Below are 16,407 nucleotides of genomic sequence, written 5' to 3'. Positions count from 1 at the left end.
TAGTCTGCAAAGCAGGCAAATTGCTTATCCTGTTCCGCTTGGTGGAGTTTTTGAGGATAAGGCATTTTGGCCTTGTATTCCTCAACCTTAGTTGCTGCAGGTTTATTACCTACAGAAGTGGGTTGGGAAGCCTTTTTAGAAGGGTTGTTATTAGCACTTGTATGTGACTGATCTCCCACTGGCATTTGAATGCCAGGGGTGGAAGCTGGAGTGGCATTAGACGCCACCTCCTTATTTGTTACTGGCGTCTGAACGCCAGAACTATGCTCCCTTTGGGCGTTCAACGCCGAATTCATGCTTGTTTCTGGCGTTGAACGCCAGGAATGAGCATGAGCTGGGCGTTCAGCGCCAGCTTTATTCCTCTCTGGGCTCTGATTGTCCTCAGAGGGATTTTTAGTAGCCATTTGTTCATTTCTTGGCTTCCTGCTGCTTTGAAGTGGTGTATTTAATGTTTTCCCACTTCTTAATTGAACTGCTTGGCATTCTTCTGCTATTTGTTTTGACAGTTGCTTTTCTGTTTGCTTTAGCTGTACTTCCATATTCCTGTTAGCCATTCTTGTTTCCTGTAGTATTTCCTTGAATTCGGCTAGCTGCTGAGTTAGAAAGTCTAATTGCTGATTGAATTCATTAGCCTGATCTACAGGACTGAGTTCAACAGTTACTGTTTTAGCTTCTTCTTTCATGGAAGATTCACTGCTTAGGTACAGATGCTGATTTCTGACAACTGTATCAATAAGCTCTTGAGCTTCTTCAATTGTTTTTCTCATATGTATAGATCCACCAGCTGAGTGGTCTAGAGAAATCTGAGCTTTTTCTGTAAGCCCATAGTAGAAGATGTCTAATTGCACCCACTCTGAAAACATTTCAGAGGGACATTTTCTTAGCATCTCTCTGTATCTCTCCCAGGCATCATAAAGGGATTCATTATCTCCTTGTTTGAAGCCTTGGATGCTTAGCCTTAGCTGTGTCATCCGTTTTGGAGAGAAATAGTGATTCAGGAATTTTTCTGACAGCTGTTTCCATGTTTTTATGCTGTTCTTAGGCTGGTTATTTAACCATCTCTTAGCTTGATCTTTTACAGCAAACGGAAACAGTAATAATCTGTAGACATCCTGATCAACTTCCTTATCATGTACTGTGTCAGCAATTTGTAAAAATTGTGCCAGAAACTCTGTAGGTTCTTCCTGTGGAAGACCGAAATACTGGCAGTTTTGCTGCACCATGATAATGAGCTGAGGATTCAACTCAAAGCTACTAACTCCAATGGAGGGTATACAGATACTACTCCCATATGAAGCAGTAGTGGGGTTAGCATATGACCCCAGAGTCCTCCTAGACTGTTCATTCCCACTTAATTCCATGCTGGAATAAAAGAGATGATATATATGTTGATATTATTTATTTATTTTTTTTAAATAAAATAAAAGACAAAATAAATAAAAGAAATTGGAAATATTTTGAAATTGAAATCTGAATTTTTATATAAAATTTTCGAAAAATGTAGTTCAAAATTAGTTAGAAAATATATTTTTTTTTGAATTTTGAATTTTTTGATGAAAGAGAAAAATATGCAAAAGGCACAAGACTTAAAATTTTTAGATCCAATGCTCCTTATTTTCGAAAATTTTGGAGGGAAAACACCAAGGAACACCAAACTTAAAAATTTTAAGATCAAAACACAAGAAAGACTCAAGAACACCTTGAAGATTCATAAGAACACCAAGAACAAAAGAAAGAACACCAAACTTAAAATTTTTAGAAAACCAAGACAAATTTTCGAAAATTAAAGAAAGATCAACAAGAAAACACCAAACTTAGAGTTTGGCACAAGATTCAATCAAAGAAAAATTATTTTTGAAAAAGATTCCAAAGAAGATACCCACTTATCAAGAACAACTACCAATGCTCCAGCCAATTGGGCAGTAACTTCAATGTTGATTTTAAAAATGTATCATATTTATGGATAAAAATATAAATTTTTGAAAGTTAATGTTTTGAAAAAGCACAAGAAAAACAAGAAAAGACACAAAACAAGAAAAACTTGAGATCGAACAAGAAAAATAAACAAGAACAACTTGAAGATCAATGAAGAACAAAGAACACAAGTCAAAAATTTTAAAGAAAAATATAAAATATGCAATTGACACCAAACTTAGAACAAGACACTAAACTCACGAAAATTAGCAATTAATTAAGAAAAATAATAAATTTTGAAAAGAAATTTTTGAAAAGAAACTATCCTATCAAGATTTAATGACTCTATAACAATAAAAATAAATTATTCCTAATCTAAGAAATAAAATAAACCTTTAGTTGTTCAAACTCGAATAATCCCCGGCAACGGCGCCAAAAACTTGGTGCACGAATTTGTGATCCGCACAACTAACCAGCAAGTGCACTGGGTCGTCCAAGTAATACCTTACGTGAGTAAGGGTCGATCCCACGGAGATTATTGGTTTGAAGCAAGCTATGTTTATCTTATTATTCTTAGTCAGGATATTAATTAAAATTATCAGTTGGAATTATTAGATTGGAAAAATAAAAGAGAATAAAAGCGTTACTTGTTGTGCAGTAATGAGAAATATGTTGGAGTTTTGGAGATGCTTTGTCCTCTGAACTTCAACTCTTCCTTGAAATCCTTTTCCACACGCAAGGTCCCTTCCATGGCAAGCTCTATGTAGGGTGTCACCGTTGTCAATGGCTACTTCCCATCCTCTCAGTGAAAACGTTCTTATGCTCTGTCACAACACGGCTAATCATCTGTCGGTTCTCAATCAGGTCGGAATAGAATCCATTGATTCTTTTGCGTCTGTCACTAATGCCCAGCCTTCAGGAGTTTGAAGCTCGTCACAGTCATTCAATCCCAGAATCCTACTCGGAATACCACAGACAAGGTTTAGACTTTCCGGATTCTCATGAATGCCGCCATCAATCCGGCTTATACCACGAAGATTCTGAGTAATGAATCTAAGAGATATTCATTCAATCTGATGTAGAACAGAGGTGGTTGTCAGGCACACGTTCATGGATTGAGGAAGGTGATGAGTGTCACGGATCATCACCTTCTCCATAATTAAGCGCGAATGAACATCTTAGATAAGAACAAGCGTGTTTGAATGGAAAATAAAGGAATTGTATTAATACATCGAGACGCTGCAGAGCTCCTCACCCCCAACAATGGAGTTTAGAGACTCATGCCGTCAAAAAGTATGTAATTCAGATCTGAAATTGTCATGAGGTACAAAATAAGTCTCTAAAAGTTGTTTAAATAGTAAACTAGTAACCTAGGTTTACAGAAAATGAGTAAACTAAGATAATTGGTGCAGAAATCCACTTCTGGGGCCCACTTGGTGTGTGCTGGGGCTGAGACTAAAGCTATCCACGAACTGAGGCTTTTCTTGGAGTTGAACTTCAAGTTATAACGTGTTTTGGGCGTTCAACTCCGGATCATGACGTGTTTCTGGCGTTTAACTCCAGACAGCAGCATGTACTTGGCGTTCAACGCCAAGTTACGTCATCTATCTTCGCGCAAAGTATGAACTATTATATATTGCTGGAAAGTCCTGGATGTCTACTTTCCAACGCCGTTGAAAGCGCGCCAATTGGACTTCTGTAGCTCCAGAAAATCCATTTCGAGTGCAGGGAGGTCAGGATCCAACAGCATCAGCAGTCCTTCTTCAGCCTAACTCAGATTTTTGCTCAGCTCCCTCAATTTCAGCCAGAAAATACCTGAAATCACAGAAAAACACACAAACTCATAGTAAAGTCCAGAAATATGATTTTTGCCTAAAAACTAATTAAAACATGCTAAAATCTACATGAAATTACCCCCAAAAAGCGTATAAAATATCCGCTCATCAAGGGCTCAAGAATGTTTTGATGCATAGAGACACTAATCTATGTTAGAACTTTTATATTTTGGTTGAACTAATCAATGTACTCACTAGCTAATGTTATTTTGTTTCAAGACAATTTTAGCTAAAAAGATCTTGTTTGACTTATGTATGTTTTTGCATATTATATACATGTAAACTTCCTTATTAAAATCGTTAATATATTAGTTAATTTAAAAAATAATTTAGTAAATTATGCATGTAATTTGTAATAAAAAAAAGTTGTTACAAAATAATTAATTTGCTTTCGTAACTAAAGAAAAAAATTTTACAAAATCATGTTACATTTTGTAACAAAATTTTTTGATAGGAAAAAAATTGACTGTCACGAAAAATACCTTCAAAATCAAAATTTGTTATCACTTTGTAAAAGTTTCTGCTTTTTTGTATCAGAAAAAATTGTTACAAAATATGGTATTGAATTGTAACAGTTCTATTTTTCGTTACAAAAATTTTTTGTAACGAGACTTACTGCAATGGACCCTTTTTTTGTTACAAAAAACTTTTGTTTCAAAATTTTGACGTTTTGTAACAATATTTTTTGTTATAAATGCGCCTTTTTCTTATAGTGCAGCACGTCTGCTGTTCCCGGCTGTGGTGAACATCATCCAACATCTGCTGGAACCGTCGACCCATCCTGTAGTCGAATATATTCCAGATGGCCAGGTCATGCTAAGCATCCCAAATGAAGTGCAACTGCACAACGAAGCTCTAAATTCATTTAGACAAGATAGAGGACATAAACTAGCTAAAAAGAATTAAAACAGAAACAATGAAAGTAATTACTGCCCATTTCTCAAACCAGCACTGTCTGGTCTCAGCGGAGATATTTGTATAGCTGGGCTAGGGCTGGTCGTACATCAGCTTGATGACATTCGTCATCTCCTGAGTATATGCGTTTGGGTTCGACAAAAACCTAACAATAACCCACAAACCAAAATCAATCTAAATTCACTCAACAGGAATTAATTTTTAGGAAATCTCAACAACAATAGGATTCATAATCAATAAAACTAGAAAACAAGAACCAGCAGCATTCCAAATCAACCTAAATCCACTAAATAGGAATCAATTTTCAGAAAATCTTAGCAACAACGAGAATCATAATCAATAAAACTAGAAAATAATAACCATCAGCATTCCAAATTAACATAAATCTACTAAATAGGAATAATTTTTTAGGAAATATCAGCAACAACAGGAATCATATTCAATAAAACTAGAAAATAATAACCAGTAGCATTCCAAATCAACCTAAATCCAATAAAAAGGAATCAATTTTCTGGAAATCTACGCAACAAGAGGAATCATAATAAATAAAACTAGAAAATAATAAACAGGAAATACATGAGCATTGAACGTGATACTTACCCCATGCCGTCATCAGGCCAAATGCGCAACTGTACGATAGTAGGTGGTGGAGGGGCATCAGTTGCTGCCTCATTGCCGTGGATAGACTCCGAGGCCGCGGCGTCCGTCACTGGACTCGGCATTATCGTGGATGCGAGCTGTTGAGCAATAGAAGGTGGTGGCATCACCGTGGATGCCGGAACGTAGTTTGAGTGAGGGACCATGATGAAAGGTTGGTCTGCTAAACTTGCAACCTGTGGCGTGACCAGGGTGGTCAGAGTAGAGGGAAAGGATCCAGAAGTCTTGGGGATACTGGAGAAAACCCTACCTCTACCCCAACCACGGCTGCGACCACGACTGGCAGCCTGATCCGCTGCATCTCTTCCTATCGCCATATCTGCATGTATCAAAACTAGTCGTAACACAGTCAATGCACATCTTCCATATAATGTCAAATAACTCCAGCAACAATATTCAGCAATTCAGTTCAATAATCAAAACATTTTTTCAAAGTTCAAATTCAAAATCAAAATAAGAAAAATCAATTCAACAATCAATAAAACTTCAACATATTTGTAAACTCAAATTCAACCATCTTTAAACACGTATAAAAACACAGTCTCTATAATCATAGGAAAAAGAAAAAAATAATTAAATAGAAAACAAAAAATTTTTCACTCTACAAACAAAATCTGTTAGGATAATATTTCTTTCAATATATAGTTTACATACATGTAGATATAATATATTAAAAGAAAAGCAGTTGGATAAAATAATCAGACATAAATACCCATTTTTACTTTCATCAAACAGAAGAATAGGTTAAACTAGTTTTCTTTTTCAAATATGCATCCTTATTAAGCAACATATGCTTCAATATAACTTTATTTCTCATCATTTTTGGATCTGTTAAAATGGATAGCTTGGCAATTTTTTTAATTTAAAACAAAATATTTTAGCCTATTATAGAGATTTCAATGAACAAAACAAATTATAATCTAATCAAATTTCAACATGCATCAACATTAAGAATACAAGCTTCTATTTTTAATATTCACATTTGAATCTATTACCTATTATTGTAGAGGCAAAATCGATTCGAAGAGGACAAATTGGACAGTGGCGGTAGTGGTGGCAGTGACGAGCAGACACTAGAAAGGCGAAGTTGGGGAGCACGGTGGTGGCTCTATGGTGTGGCGCGGCGGTTCGGAGAACGAAAAAGGTTAACGGTGAAGTGGGACAGAGAGAAGAGGGAGAAGAAGAAGAATGAAGGGGTCTCGCCGGGGATGGGTGGGCTGACGGCGACGGAGAGGGGCTCTGGTGGTGGCAATGTCAGTGGTGGCGGCAGAGGGTCATTTTGGGGAGAGGAAAGGGAGAGGGAAGGAGACGGTGGTTTAGTGAGAGAGGGAGTGAATCTGAACGAGGGGGAAGAGGGTTCGTATTTTGAATTTACATCTCAGTTACCGTCGAACTTTTTCGACGATAAAACTTTGCGGTCACCAAAATGCATCGTTTCACTAATTGGTTTTACCGTCAGAAAAATTCGCTGATAAATCCGACAATAAATAATGCGCCATTTTATTTTTGTTTCTCTCCAATAATTACCGTCGGATTCCAAAATCCGCTAGTAATTACTAAACTTTACAAATTTGACATCATTACTGCCAATAAATCCGACAGAAATTTCGTCGCTAACAGCCAACACTAAATTCGACAATAAATCCAATAGTACTCAACGTTTTTCTTGTAGTAATTCCTTTAAATTATAGAACGACGATGACTTAGTTTGCAAGTAATATTTCATTGCCATAGAAATTTTTTGGAGATTCATAAGCGAAACTTGAAGATGTGATTGCAAGTTTCGAATAATCGGCTCCAAATTCTCAGTCCGTGGGCACAATTAGCTACTACAACATTGGTGGCTTCTCCTTCTTTTAAAACCCAAGAATATCCCACGACTTATTTATGTGTAGCCCATGGCGATTTCTGACACGCTTATGCTGCACCTAAATCGTGGTGCTTTCATGTGTTTTAAGTTCAGATTTTTAAACACTATGATACATCCATTGGTACCATTTATTTATTGAATCGTTTTCAGCACATAAATTATGGTGATTTTTGGTGTTTTACATAATATTTTAAAACTTGGTGAGAATCTACAGTCTACAATTTATATAATAAATGAGAAGAAAAAATTATAATGAATTGAATTTTAGAACAATTTGACAAATTTGTAACTCATTTCGATTAAATAAGTAAATTATCCTCATATTTATTAGGATATTAGGTATCAATAATCACAATGGGACGAAAATGTCGTTTTTTGATATATCCATTTTCCTTTTTAGATGCCTCTAGCAACTCTATTATAAGTGGAAGCCTAACTGAACTTTATAAAGGAAAATCAAAGTTGAAAGAAAGGGAAAAGCAATATACGTAGTTATGCATTCTACAAATTCATAATGTTTTTAAAAATGTTTATTTTCATATCTCAAAAAAAAGGGGGGAAGAAATTTTGGTTTAAATTAAATTTTGTTTTGAAAAGAAGGCAACTAATAAAGTTATGAATAATTTCATACGAAAATGACATCACGTATATGAATACAAATAATGGTGAGTCGGGATATTAAAAAAAAAAAGTTAGAATTTGTCTTATTTAATATTCATTAATTACTAAATAAGACCAATTTTAATTGATCTTTGTTAAAATTTTTTTGTTATTAAATATTTTTTTTATTTATTTGTTTATATTTTCCAGAGTGTGGGATCTGTTGTAATAATTGAAATCCAAAGAGGCCACAGAGTAATTAATTGGCTAGAAAAGATATGCTTAAGAAAATAAAATTCAACCTTAATGTTCCTTTTTCATTCTTTAAATTTAACTGATTATGACCCCTCAGATGTTGATAAACATGTGTTATCATTATTATTACATGTAACATGTTTTTTTCCAAATCCACTCGCTGTTATTTACTGCTTACTCCAATAATTGTTACTTTCTTAATTAGGGTTAGATATCAACCAGAAGAGAGTATCATATAGACGCTAACAATTTGACAATGTATACTAATTAACTAGATATTCCAAGGCTAAGTTAAGGTGAAATAATAGAGAGAGAAAAAAATAGTTCCTTCCTTTTTTTTTTTTGAAAAAATTTAGTAATATTAAATTGGATTAATAATTTTTTTTTGTAATATTATATAAGTGTCTGAAGTTCGATCGAAAGAGTTCATTTGTTTTTATTAAAGTAGTTTTTTTTCTTTTAAATATTTTTGTTGGCTAATGCTAATTCGCTACAAAAAAAAAAGAATTAAAAAGTGCAAAAAAATTTTTGAAAATTAACTTATTATTAAAAATAAAAAAGAAAAAAATAAAAAACATAAAATAAAAAACCAATATTCTAGATCTAAATTATTGATATAAAATATAATAAAAATTAAAATTTAATTAATTAATAAACAGTACAACACATTTTACTTAATAAGGAGTTTAGATGATCTATTTTTCACTCCTATAAAAAAGTAATAATTAAACTAAAAAATATTTGAGAGATAGTACAAAATCAGCCAAAAGTAATCCAAAGTTTATTTATTTTGTATTTCTTAATTACCATCTATCTTATTTTGCATTCCTTAATTGCGGTTGAAATAATTGAGTAGTATTAGTTGTAATAAGTATAATAATTATAAATATTACATGCATAAAATTATAAATATTAAATTAAATAAAATAATTTTAAATTATTATCTTCTTAATATACATTGCTGCAATTAAACATTGTTGATTTCAATCATAACACGATTAGAAAATTATTAAAAAAAAAAAACATGAAAAGCAACACAAATACAACATCAAATAATAGAACGCCTCCAATATTATATGTTCTAAGTTTGATATATTATTATTTATGTGTTTTTATTTAATAATTTAACTTTTTTATATATAAAATTTTATACAGGACAAAGCTAGACAAATTTAATATTGTGATTGTTCAACAAATTTAGACATTGTTGGACTAGTGCTGGGGCGAGGTTTTGAGATGAGGTTCCACTTTACTCTTAAATTAGCTGCGAGGCAACAACATTGTGGACAGAAGGTTTCATTCCATAGAATGTGTTCTGCCTGTACGTTTGCGGAGACAAGTCAGCTCTCAGTGACGAACGATTGTCGAACTTCCACTTTCAATGCTGAATTATGAGTTCTACTAGTCCGAATTTTTCTTCCAACAAGATGTGACTTGTGAGCGATGAAGAGGAGGAAAGTATACCTGCAAAAGTACTCTAATACTTAAGTTAATATTATGTTCTAGTCCTGTCTAAAAAAATACTTTACCTTATTTTTATATACGACGAAGTCTTTGTCAGTTATATTTCGTGTAATTATATCAGTTTTGGGAAGATTCGTAATGTATCCGATTATTGTACTGTTTAGTCAGACGTTAAGATCGTGGGTATCATTCGGTCGAATTATAACTCGTATTTGTAACTATCATATCATAATGAAAGGATAAAATTAACAAATTTTCATCAAACTTTATCGTGTACACTGAGGGAAGACAATGAAAAGAAAAAAAATAGAGGAAGAATAGAGAGATAAGAGATTGAAGAAGATGAAAGACAGAGAAAGATGGTTGATTGTGCGGAAGATTTAAAAAAAATATCTTCTGATAACATATTGAGTTAAAGATTAATGATAATTGAACTCAAAGTAGAAAAAAATTAGAGTATAATTGATTCTAAAATATGTGTTGTTATATAAAAATTGGTAAAAATTTAAGTACAGTTAACTTTACGTGAAGTTAATAGATGAGAGTCGTTAAATAATTTGAATGATTTGACTAAATTTTCATCCAATCATTCTCAGTTATTAACTTTATGTAAAGTTAACTGCACTTGAATTTTCACCGTAAAGATTACATCGATAAAATATAACTAACATGTTAACTAACAAGTGCAACTAATTATTAACAAATTAACTAACTTAGTAAGTTAAATTACAAACAACTAATTAACTATTTCAACCATAGCAATGGAAAGAACGGCCATGAACCCTAATTAAGTAAATTGTGTAGACTCCTCCATTCATATGTATGTTGTGGCTCAGTTATCATTAACTCCATTATTAATGGTAAGCCCTTGCATCATCATCAGCATCTATCAGATTCCATCGTGTCGCATTTTGGATGAAAGGAATATAAGATGATGTGAGGGCACCAAATTCTCCAAAGTCAAAATATGTACCATGCATTAATATTAATATGCTTATATTTATCTCGTATACATATTTATAATAATATACATAATATAACCTCATTAGGTTAATCTACACTCCCACAAAATGAGATTTGAGTAATATTCCATATTCTCAAATAAAATATAATTCCATTATTATGCTGGATTATGATGACAAATAATGACGTGCGTATATCTATAAAAAAAAATCTAATTTATAATGATTATAAAAAAGTTAACAACTAACTATTATAAGAAAATAATTTAAATTATTTTAATTAAAATCATGATTAATTGTTATAAATTAGTATTTTATATTGTCATAAAACTATTTCATCTAAGAAAATTAAAAGGGCTTCTTTTGAATTTGTTTAAACTTTTTCATAATTTTTTTATTTTTATTTAATTTTATGCTATTTTTTTAAAGTTTAACAAATATTGAAATAGAAGTTTTGATACAATATCATAAAATTATTTTTTTTAGAAAATTTAAATTAATAAAAAAAATATCTGAATAATTATATCTTTAACATGCATTACGTATAAAAATAAAATTAAGATTAGTGAGAGATACAGACATATATATTACATTACTTTTTGACAAACACTAAATTATGTTATCATATGCTCAATAATTAAGAGACATATATGCTAGAATGCATCCACCAAGTTAAACGAATAATGAAAAATTTCACTCATCCTTAGCTTCTTCTTTCTTCTAAATGGTGTCCACATATACAGCACCCACTCTACTTACTTAACACCACCTGCTGGGAACACAAAATTAATTATTGCTTGCGTCATGGATCAAGCACTAAGCATAATTTTCATTTGGTGGTCAATAATATCCTCCCACTTCCCAAAATGAAACAAACACAGAAAGAAATAGAATAATAACAAATTTACACAATAGGAGCACACAGACATGATACAGATTATGTGAAAAAAAGTAAAAAAACTATTGAATTCTAGCTCATATGTTATTATAAATTAGAACAAAAAGCCTTTAGACTTTAGAGTAACATGTGATTATAGAGAGACCTCGCTAAGTTATCAAACAAAATATTTTAAAATATTTTTTTTTTTTACTGAAAATTGGGAGATTTAAATCCGCGATTTTTTAGGTGAGTATAAAGAGATTTTGCCGTTTGAGTTATAATTCATTGGCTAAAAAACGTTAGTTCATATAAAATTATTTAGTGTATATATACACAAATATCATTTGTTAAATCAATCATTCATATAAAATATATCTTTATAAAATATCAAATTATTTAAAATAAAAAAGTGATATGAGACAAATTAAATTAAAGGAGTTTTATGAAACAATTTATTTTAAACATTTAACTTTTTAAATGGAAATATATGAATAATTATATATCTAATATATTTTGTCATGCAATTGATATATTATAGAACAAAAAGAAAAAGTTTAGAGACCAACAATTTTATTAAATTCTGATCAGTATGTAATCAGCAAAAGAAAAGTGAGTAATTCCACACTGTTGGATGAAATCTCACACCATTAAAAACATTATTGATGATTACTTCATGACTACAAATTACTGGCCCTACACTCTTCTAATATTTTAAAACAATTTAAGTTGCTTAATAATTATATTTTTTTGCAGACACTATAGAGATCTTGCTTGTAATTGTAATTGTTAAAAGAGTATTCTAGTAATTTCTAGGAACAAGCTAAGGAACCGGGTTAATGTAATTGGGAAAATGAATGGATAAGGGGAATCTGTGTTGGGGGTGAAAAAATATTGAGGTGAGAGAGTTAGTGGCAGAAGTAGTGTTGTGTGAAACTGGTGCTTCTTTTTAATTGCCTTTTTTGTTCTATAAGAACCCCCATTTCTCATTTCATTGTGTCACCCACAAACTCACACAAACTAAAAGCTCTTCTCTCCTTCCCATTTATATATACAGAGAGAGAGAGAGAGGTGTGTTTTGTGTGTGATATCATATCCATCATCAACATGGAGGAGCAAAATGGTGGTGGAAAATGGAGTGAGGGGTTTCATAGATTGAAGCCATACCTAGCAATAATATCCCTGCAATTTGGTTATTCAGGGATGTATATAATAACCATGGTTTCATTCAAGCATGGCATGAGTCATTGGATTCTCTCTGTTTATCGCCATGTTGTTGCTGCTGTCATCATAACCCCTTTTGCTCTTGTTCTCGAAAAGTATATATACCCTTCTTCTTCTTTCTCGCACTTTAATTTTGATGCACTAATATTATAAAATATTTTATACAATAATTAAATCACATTTATTTTTTTATAATTATTTAAAATAGTTTAATATAGTTAAATAGACGTGTAAAATTATTTTATAATATGACTGTATCAAAATTAAATTCTAAATTAATTAGGGTAACTTCGTTTAATTTCATTGTATGTTTGCAGAAAAATAAGGCCAAAGATGACCCTTCCAATCTTCCTCAGAATAGTGGCGCTTGGTTTACTTGAGTAAGTTTCTCTTCCTCAAAAACCATCTTCTACCTCATTCTCTCTGATTATCTTCATGAAATGTGTCAAAAATGTTTTTATCTTCACATGCATGCATGCAGGACTAACTACCTCTGTCTAGCTCTGTTTAATATAAAATTGCCATAAAAAGATTTTTTTTATATAAATTTAAACCAATATAAAAAAATATATGAATGGTTATATTTTTAATAGATTTTTTTATAGAAGAATTTTTTGTGTATTTTCATAATTTTTAGATTTTTTTTGTATTTATCTCATATATACAAAATTCTTTAAGAGATTATATTAATATTTGAAATAATTTTTTTAAGACTTAAGTTATCTAACATAATACTTAATTTTTGTAATGATAGTTTTTAAAAAGTTTTGTACATCGTATAGTAGTAACTTATTTTAAGGTATATTTCTTTGATTAGCTAATAAAAATGACGTCTCTTATTGGCCCACACCTTTTTATAGTGGAGAGATGATGTTGAAGAAAGTAAGAAAACAACAAAACGCAGCGTTTAGTTTCCACAAGAAATGTTCATTTCTCACCTGCTGCCAATAATAATATTAATATATTAATCAAGCCATGCAAAAGCTAGTAGGCAGGCACTTAGATTTGGCGTTAGTAATATGTATATATCATGCTCCACATATTTACATAATAAGGCCAATTTGATGTCTCCGTAGGATCATACAAGGATTCCTAAATATAAATATAACTAACGTGTTTGTTGTGATAGAAACACATTATAATTATTACAATAAATTATAATTTTATTCTTGATTTTGGCTAAAGACTAGATAATTAGTAGAGGCGCCAGATAACCAAGTTGTCTCTTTGGTGCGTGATAATTTCATTATAGCAATTTAAAAAAAAAAATTAATGATAATAAAGATAAAAATTAGAAATTTAGGTACTCACTTATTAACTTCACGTAAAGAATATTTATAGTTTGTACTTATTAAAAATTATTTAACAGCTCGCAGTTATTTGTAGTTTGTAGTTATTAAAAATTATTTTTATTTTGATTCATGAAAAATATTAATTGTTACAATGGAAATGGAACAGGCCAGTGCTAGATCAGAATTTGTATAACATGGGGATGAAGACAACCTCAACAACGTTTGCATCCGCCACAGTTAATGTCCTCCCAGCCATTACTTTTATAATGGCACTCATTTTCAGGTAAAACAATTTCTCTATAACTTCTTCGCCATAACATTAAAGCTATATTCTTATGTATAGTTGCATCTGCCACCAAACACCTTTTATTTCAAATAAAGTTTAAATTCTTAATCACGGAAAAAATAGTCAGAATTTGTATTATTTAATATTCATTAGTTGTTCTTAGAATTAATAAATATTAAATAATAAAATAAATTTTGACTATTTTTTTTGTTACCAAATATTTTCGTCTAACATAACAAGTTAATTTTTGTTGTGGTAATTAATTAACCAGGTTAGAGTCAGTGAACTTCAAAAAATTCCAGAGCGTAGCCAAGGTGATTGGAACGGCAATAACGGTATCCGGAGCCATGGTTATGACTTTGTACAAAGGCCCAGCCTTTCAGCTCATCAAGGGAGGAGGAGCCTTCGCCCACCACGGCAGCGCCGACACCGAGCCCACCGATCAGCACTGGGCCTTGGGAACACTTGAGCTCATTGCCAGCTTAGTTAGTTGGGCTGGCTTCTTTATTTTACAAGTAATAAGCTCATATCATATGTCATATATATTATCCAAATATTTCACCATTTTAATTAATACATATATTTGTTTTTTGAATTATAGTCATTCACTTTGAAGAAGTACCCAGCTGAATTATCCCTTACAGCTTGGATTTGCGTGATGGGTATTATTGAAGGTTCAATTGCATCTTTTATATTTGAGAGAGACTTAAGCGTTTGGGTCATAGGCTGGGATTCAAGGCTCCTTGCTTGTGTTTATTCTGTGAGTATTATTCATGTTATATTCTTCTATCAGTTTAAGTTTTTAAAATGAGTCATTTGAGCTTTGTGTCCCAATAAATTTAAAACTATTAAAAATATAACTATTTATATTATTTTTTTTATTATCTTAAATTTTTAAAATAAATAATTTTATGACACTATTATTTTTTATTTATTTCTAGAGTTAAATACTAGTTAGAATAAAAAATTAATTAATTTTTGTAACAATAAATATAGGGGGTGGTATGTTCTGGAATGGCATACTATGTACAAGGTGTTGTGAGCAGGGAGCGTGGACCAGTTTTCTTGACTTCTTTCAGCCCTCTATGTATGATCATCACTGCTGCATTGGGTTCTCTTGTCTTAGCTGAAAAAGTTCATATGGGAAGGTAAAAGAAAAAAAAAACTTTTATAAATATAGTAATATATTCTTTTAATATTTATATAAAATATTTTACGCTGTCAGTACATAATTTTGCAGTGTGTTCGGAGCGATTTTAATAGTATGCGGGCTGTACACGTTTGTGTGGGCGAAAAGCAAAGACCATAACACAAGCGAGATAGGAAAAGGTAAAGATCAAGGGTTGCCAATCAAGGATGGTATAAGATCATCAGAACCGGACGTTTTCGACGGCATCGAGATCAACGGCCATGATCCAACGATGTTCAAGAAAGGTGCAGGGAATAAGAGTAGTACTGGTGTTCCATCTCATGCACCAGCATTATGAATAACTTGAACCTGGGGGTGTCCTTAATTAATCATCATGGATATTGTAACAATCAATTAAATTTTCCATCCCCATTATTAATTACTACTTAAGATAGAGAGGTTATAGAAAGATTTTGTGACACTAAAAATCTTTCTTAACCCACATGTTTCACTGGCTTTTCAGTCATCTTTATATATATATGTAACTTTTTTTTGTCCTTTTTCTTTAACCCTCTTCTTTTTTTTTTTGTTCTTGTTCCTTGAACTTATAGTGTGCATCAAATAATGTAATGAGGCTTTAATTTTGTCTCTGTCATTATTGTCCGAATGTTCTTTCTCATATTCTTCATTCTTTATTCCCTCCTAATTAATTCATATGTTAAAATCCAATATATATAATCTAATGGGATGTGCTTAATTAATCAATGATTAATCAAACGATGAAAATAATATTGTTTAATGAAATAAAATAAATATGTTCTTCGCAATACAAAGTTAAAATAATATAATTTTTTGTTTATTGAAAAAAAAAAGTTTCTGAAGAAACAAGATGAAATCAAATCAAAGGCTTAAACAGTTAAAATTGGTCAGAAAAGATCCTTCAATTCAGCTATAGTTCCTTAATTACTTTACTTAGAAGCTAGCTAGCTAGGTGGAAAAGAAAAAGAATGATTGATCTATGATCCTACACATAATATTCATATATTATTCCATGAATGATGAGGTCATTGGATTCATATATGGCAAAGTATTCAAGGATTTGACAGTGTGGTGTTTGTGTCAGCAAT

At 31.5% G+C, this 16,407-nt stretch overlaps 1 protein-coding gene across 1 annotated transcript; it reads left to right on the top strand.

The window, feature by feature from the left end:
* Nucleotides 1-12,338: 12,338 nt before the first annotated feature.
* On the top strand, nucleotides 12,339-15,935 carry LOC130943392 (WAT1-related protein At4g08300-like). The gene is made up of 7 exons (XM_057871245.1): nucleotides 12,339-12,668; nucleotides 12,891-12,953; nucleotides 14,032-14,148; nucleotides 14,423-14,666; nucleotides 14,753-14,911; nucleotides 15,148-15,299; nucleotides 15,392-15,935. The coding sequence occupies exons 1-7, from the start codon at nucleotides 12,457-12,459 to the stop codon at nucleotides 15,636-15,638; spliced, it is 1,194 nt and encodes a 397-aa protein (XP_057727228.1). The 5' UTR covers nucleotides 12,339-12,456; the 3' UTR covers nucleotides 15,639-15,935.
* Nucleotides 15,936-16,407: the final 472 nt, after the last annotated feature.

The sequence above is a fragment of the Arachis stenosperma genome, chromosome 8 (assembly GCF_014773155.1).
Source record: "Arachis stenosperma cultivar V10309 chromosome 8, arast.V10309.gnm1.PFL2, whole genome shotgun sequence".
Lineage (NCBI taxonomy): Eukaryota > Viridiplantae > Streptophyta > Magnoliopsida > Fabales > Fabaceae > Arachis > Arachis stenosperma.
Note: the sequence above shows the minus strand (reverse complement) of the source record. Positions and strands in the feature narration are given on the sequence as shown.

Coding starts and splice junctions, on each gene's coding strand:
- LOC130943392 (XM_057871245.1), top strand. CDS start 12,457: ATGGAGGAGCAAAATGGTGGTGGAAAATGGAGTGAGGGGTTTCATAGA. Junction 14,149..14,422: donor ATAATGGCACTCATTTTCAG/GTAAAACAATTT, acceptor TTAATTAACCAG/GTTAGAGTCAGTGAACTTCA. Junction 14,912..15,147: donor TCCTTGCTTGTGTTTATTCT/GTGAGTATTATT, acceptor CAATAAATATAG/GGGGTGGTATGTTCTGGAAT.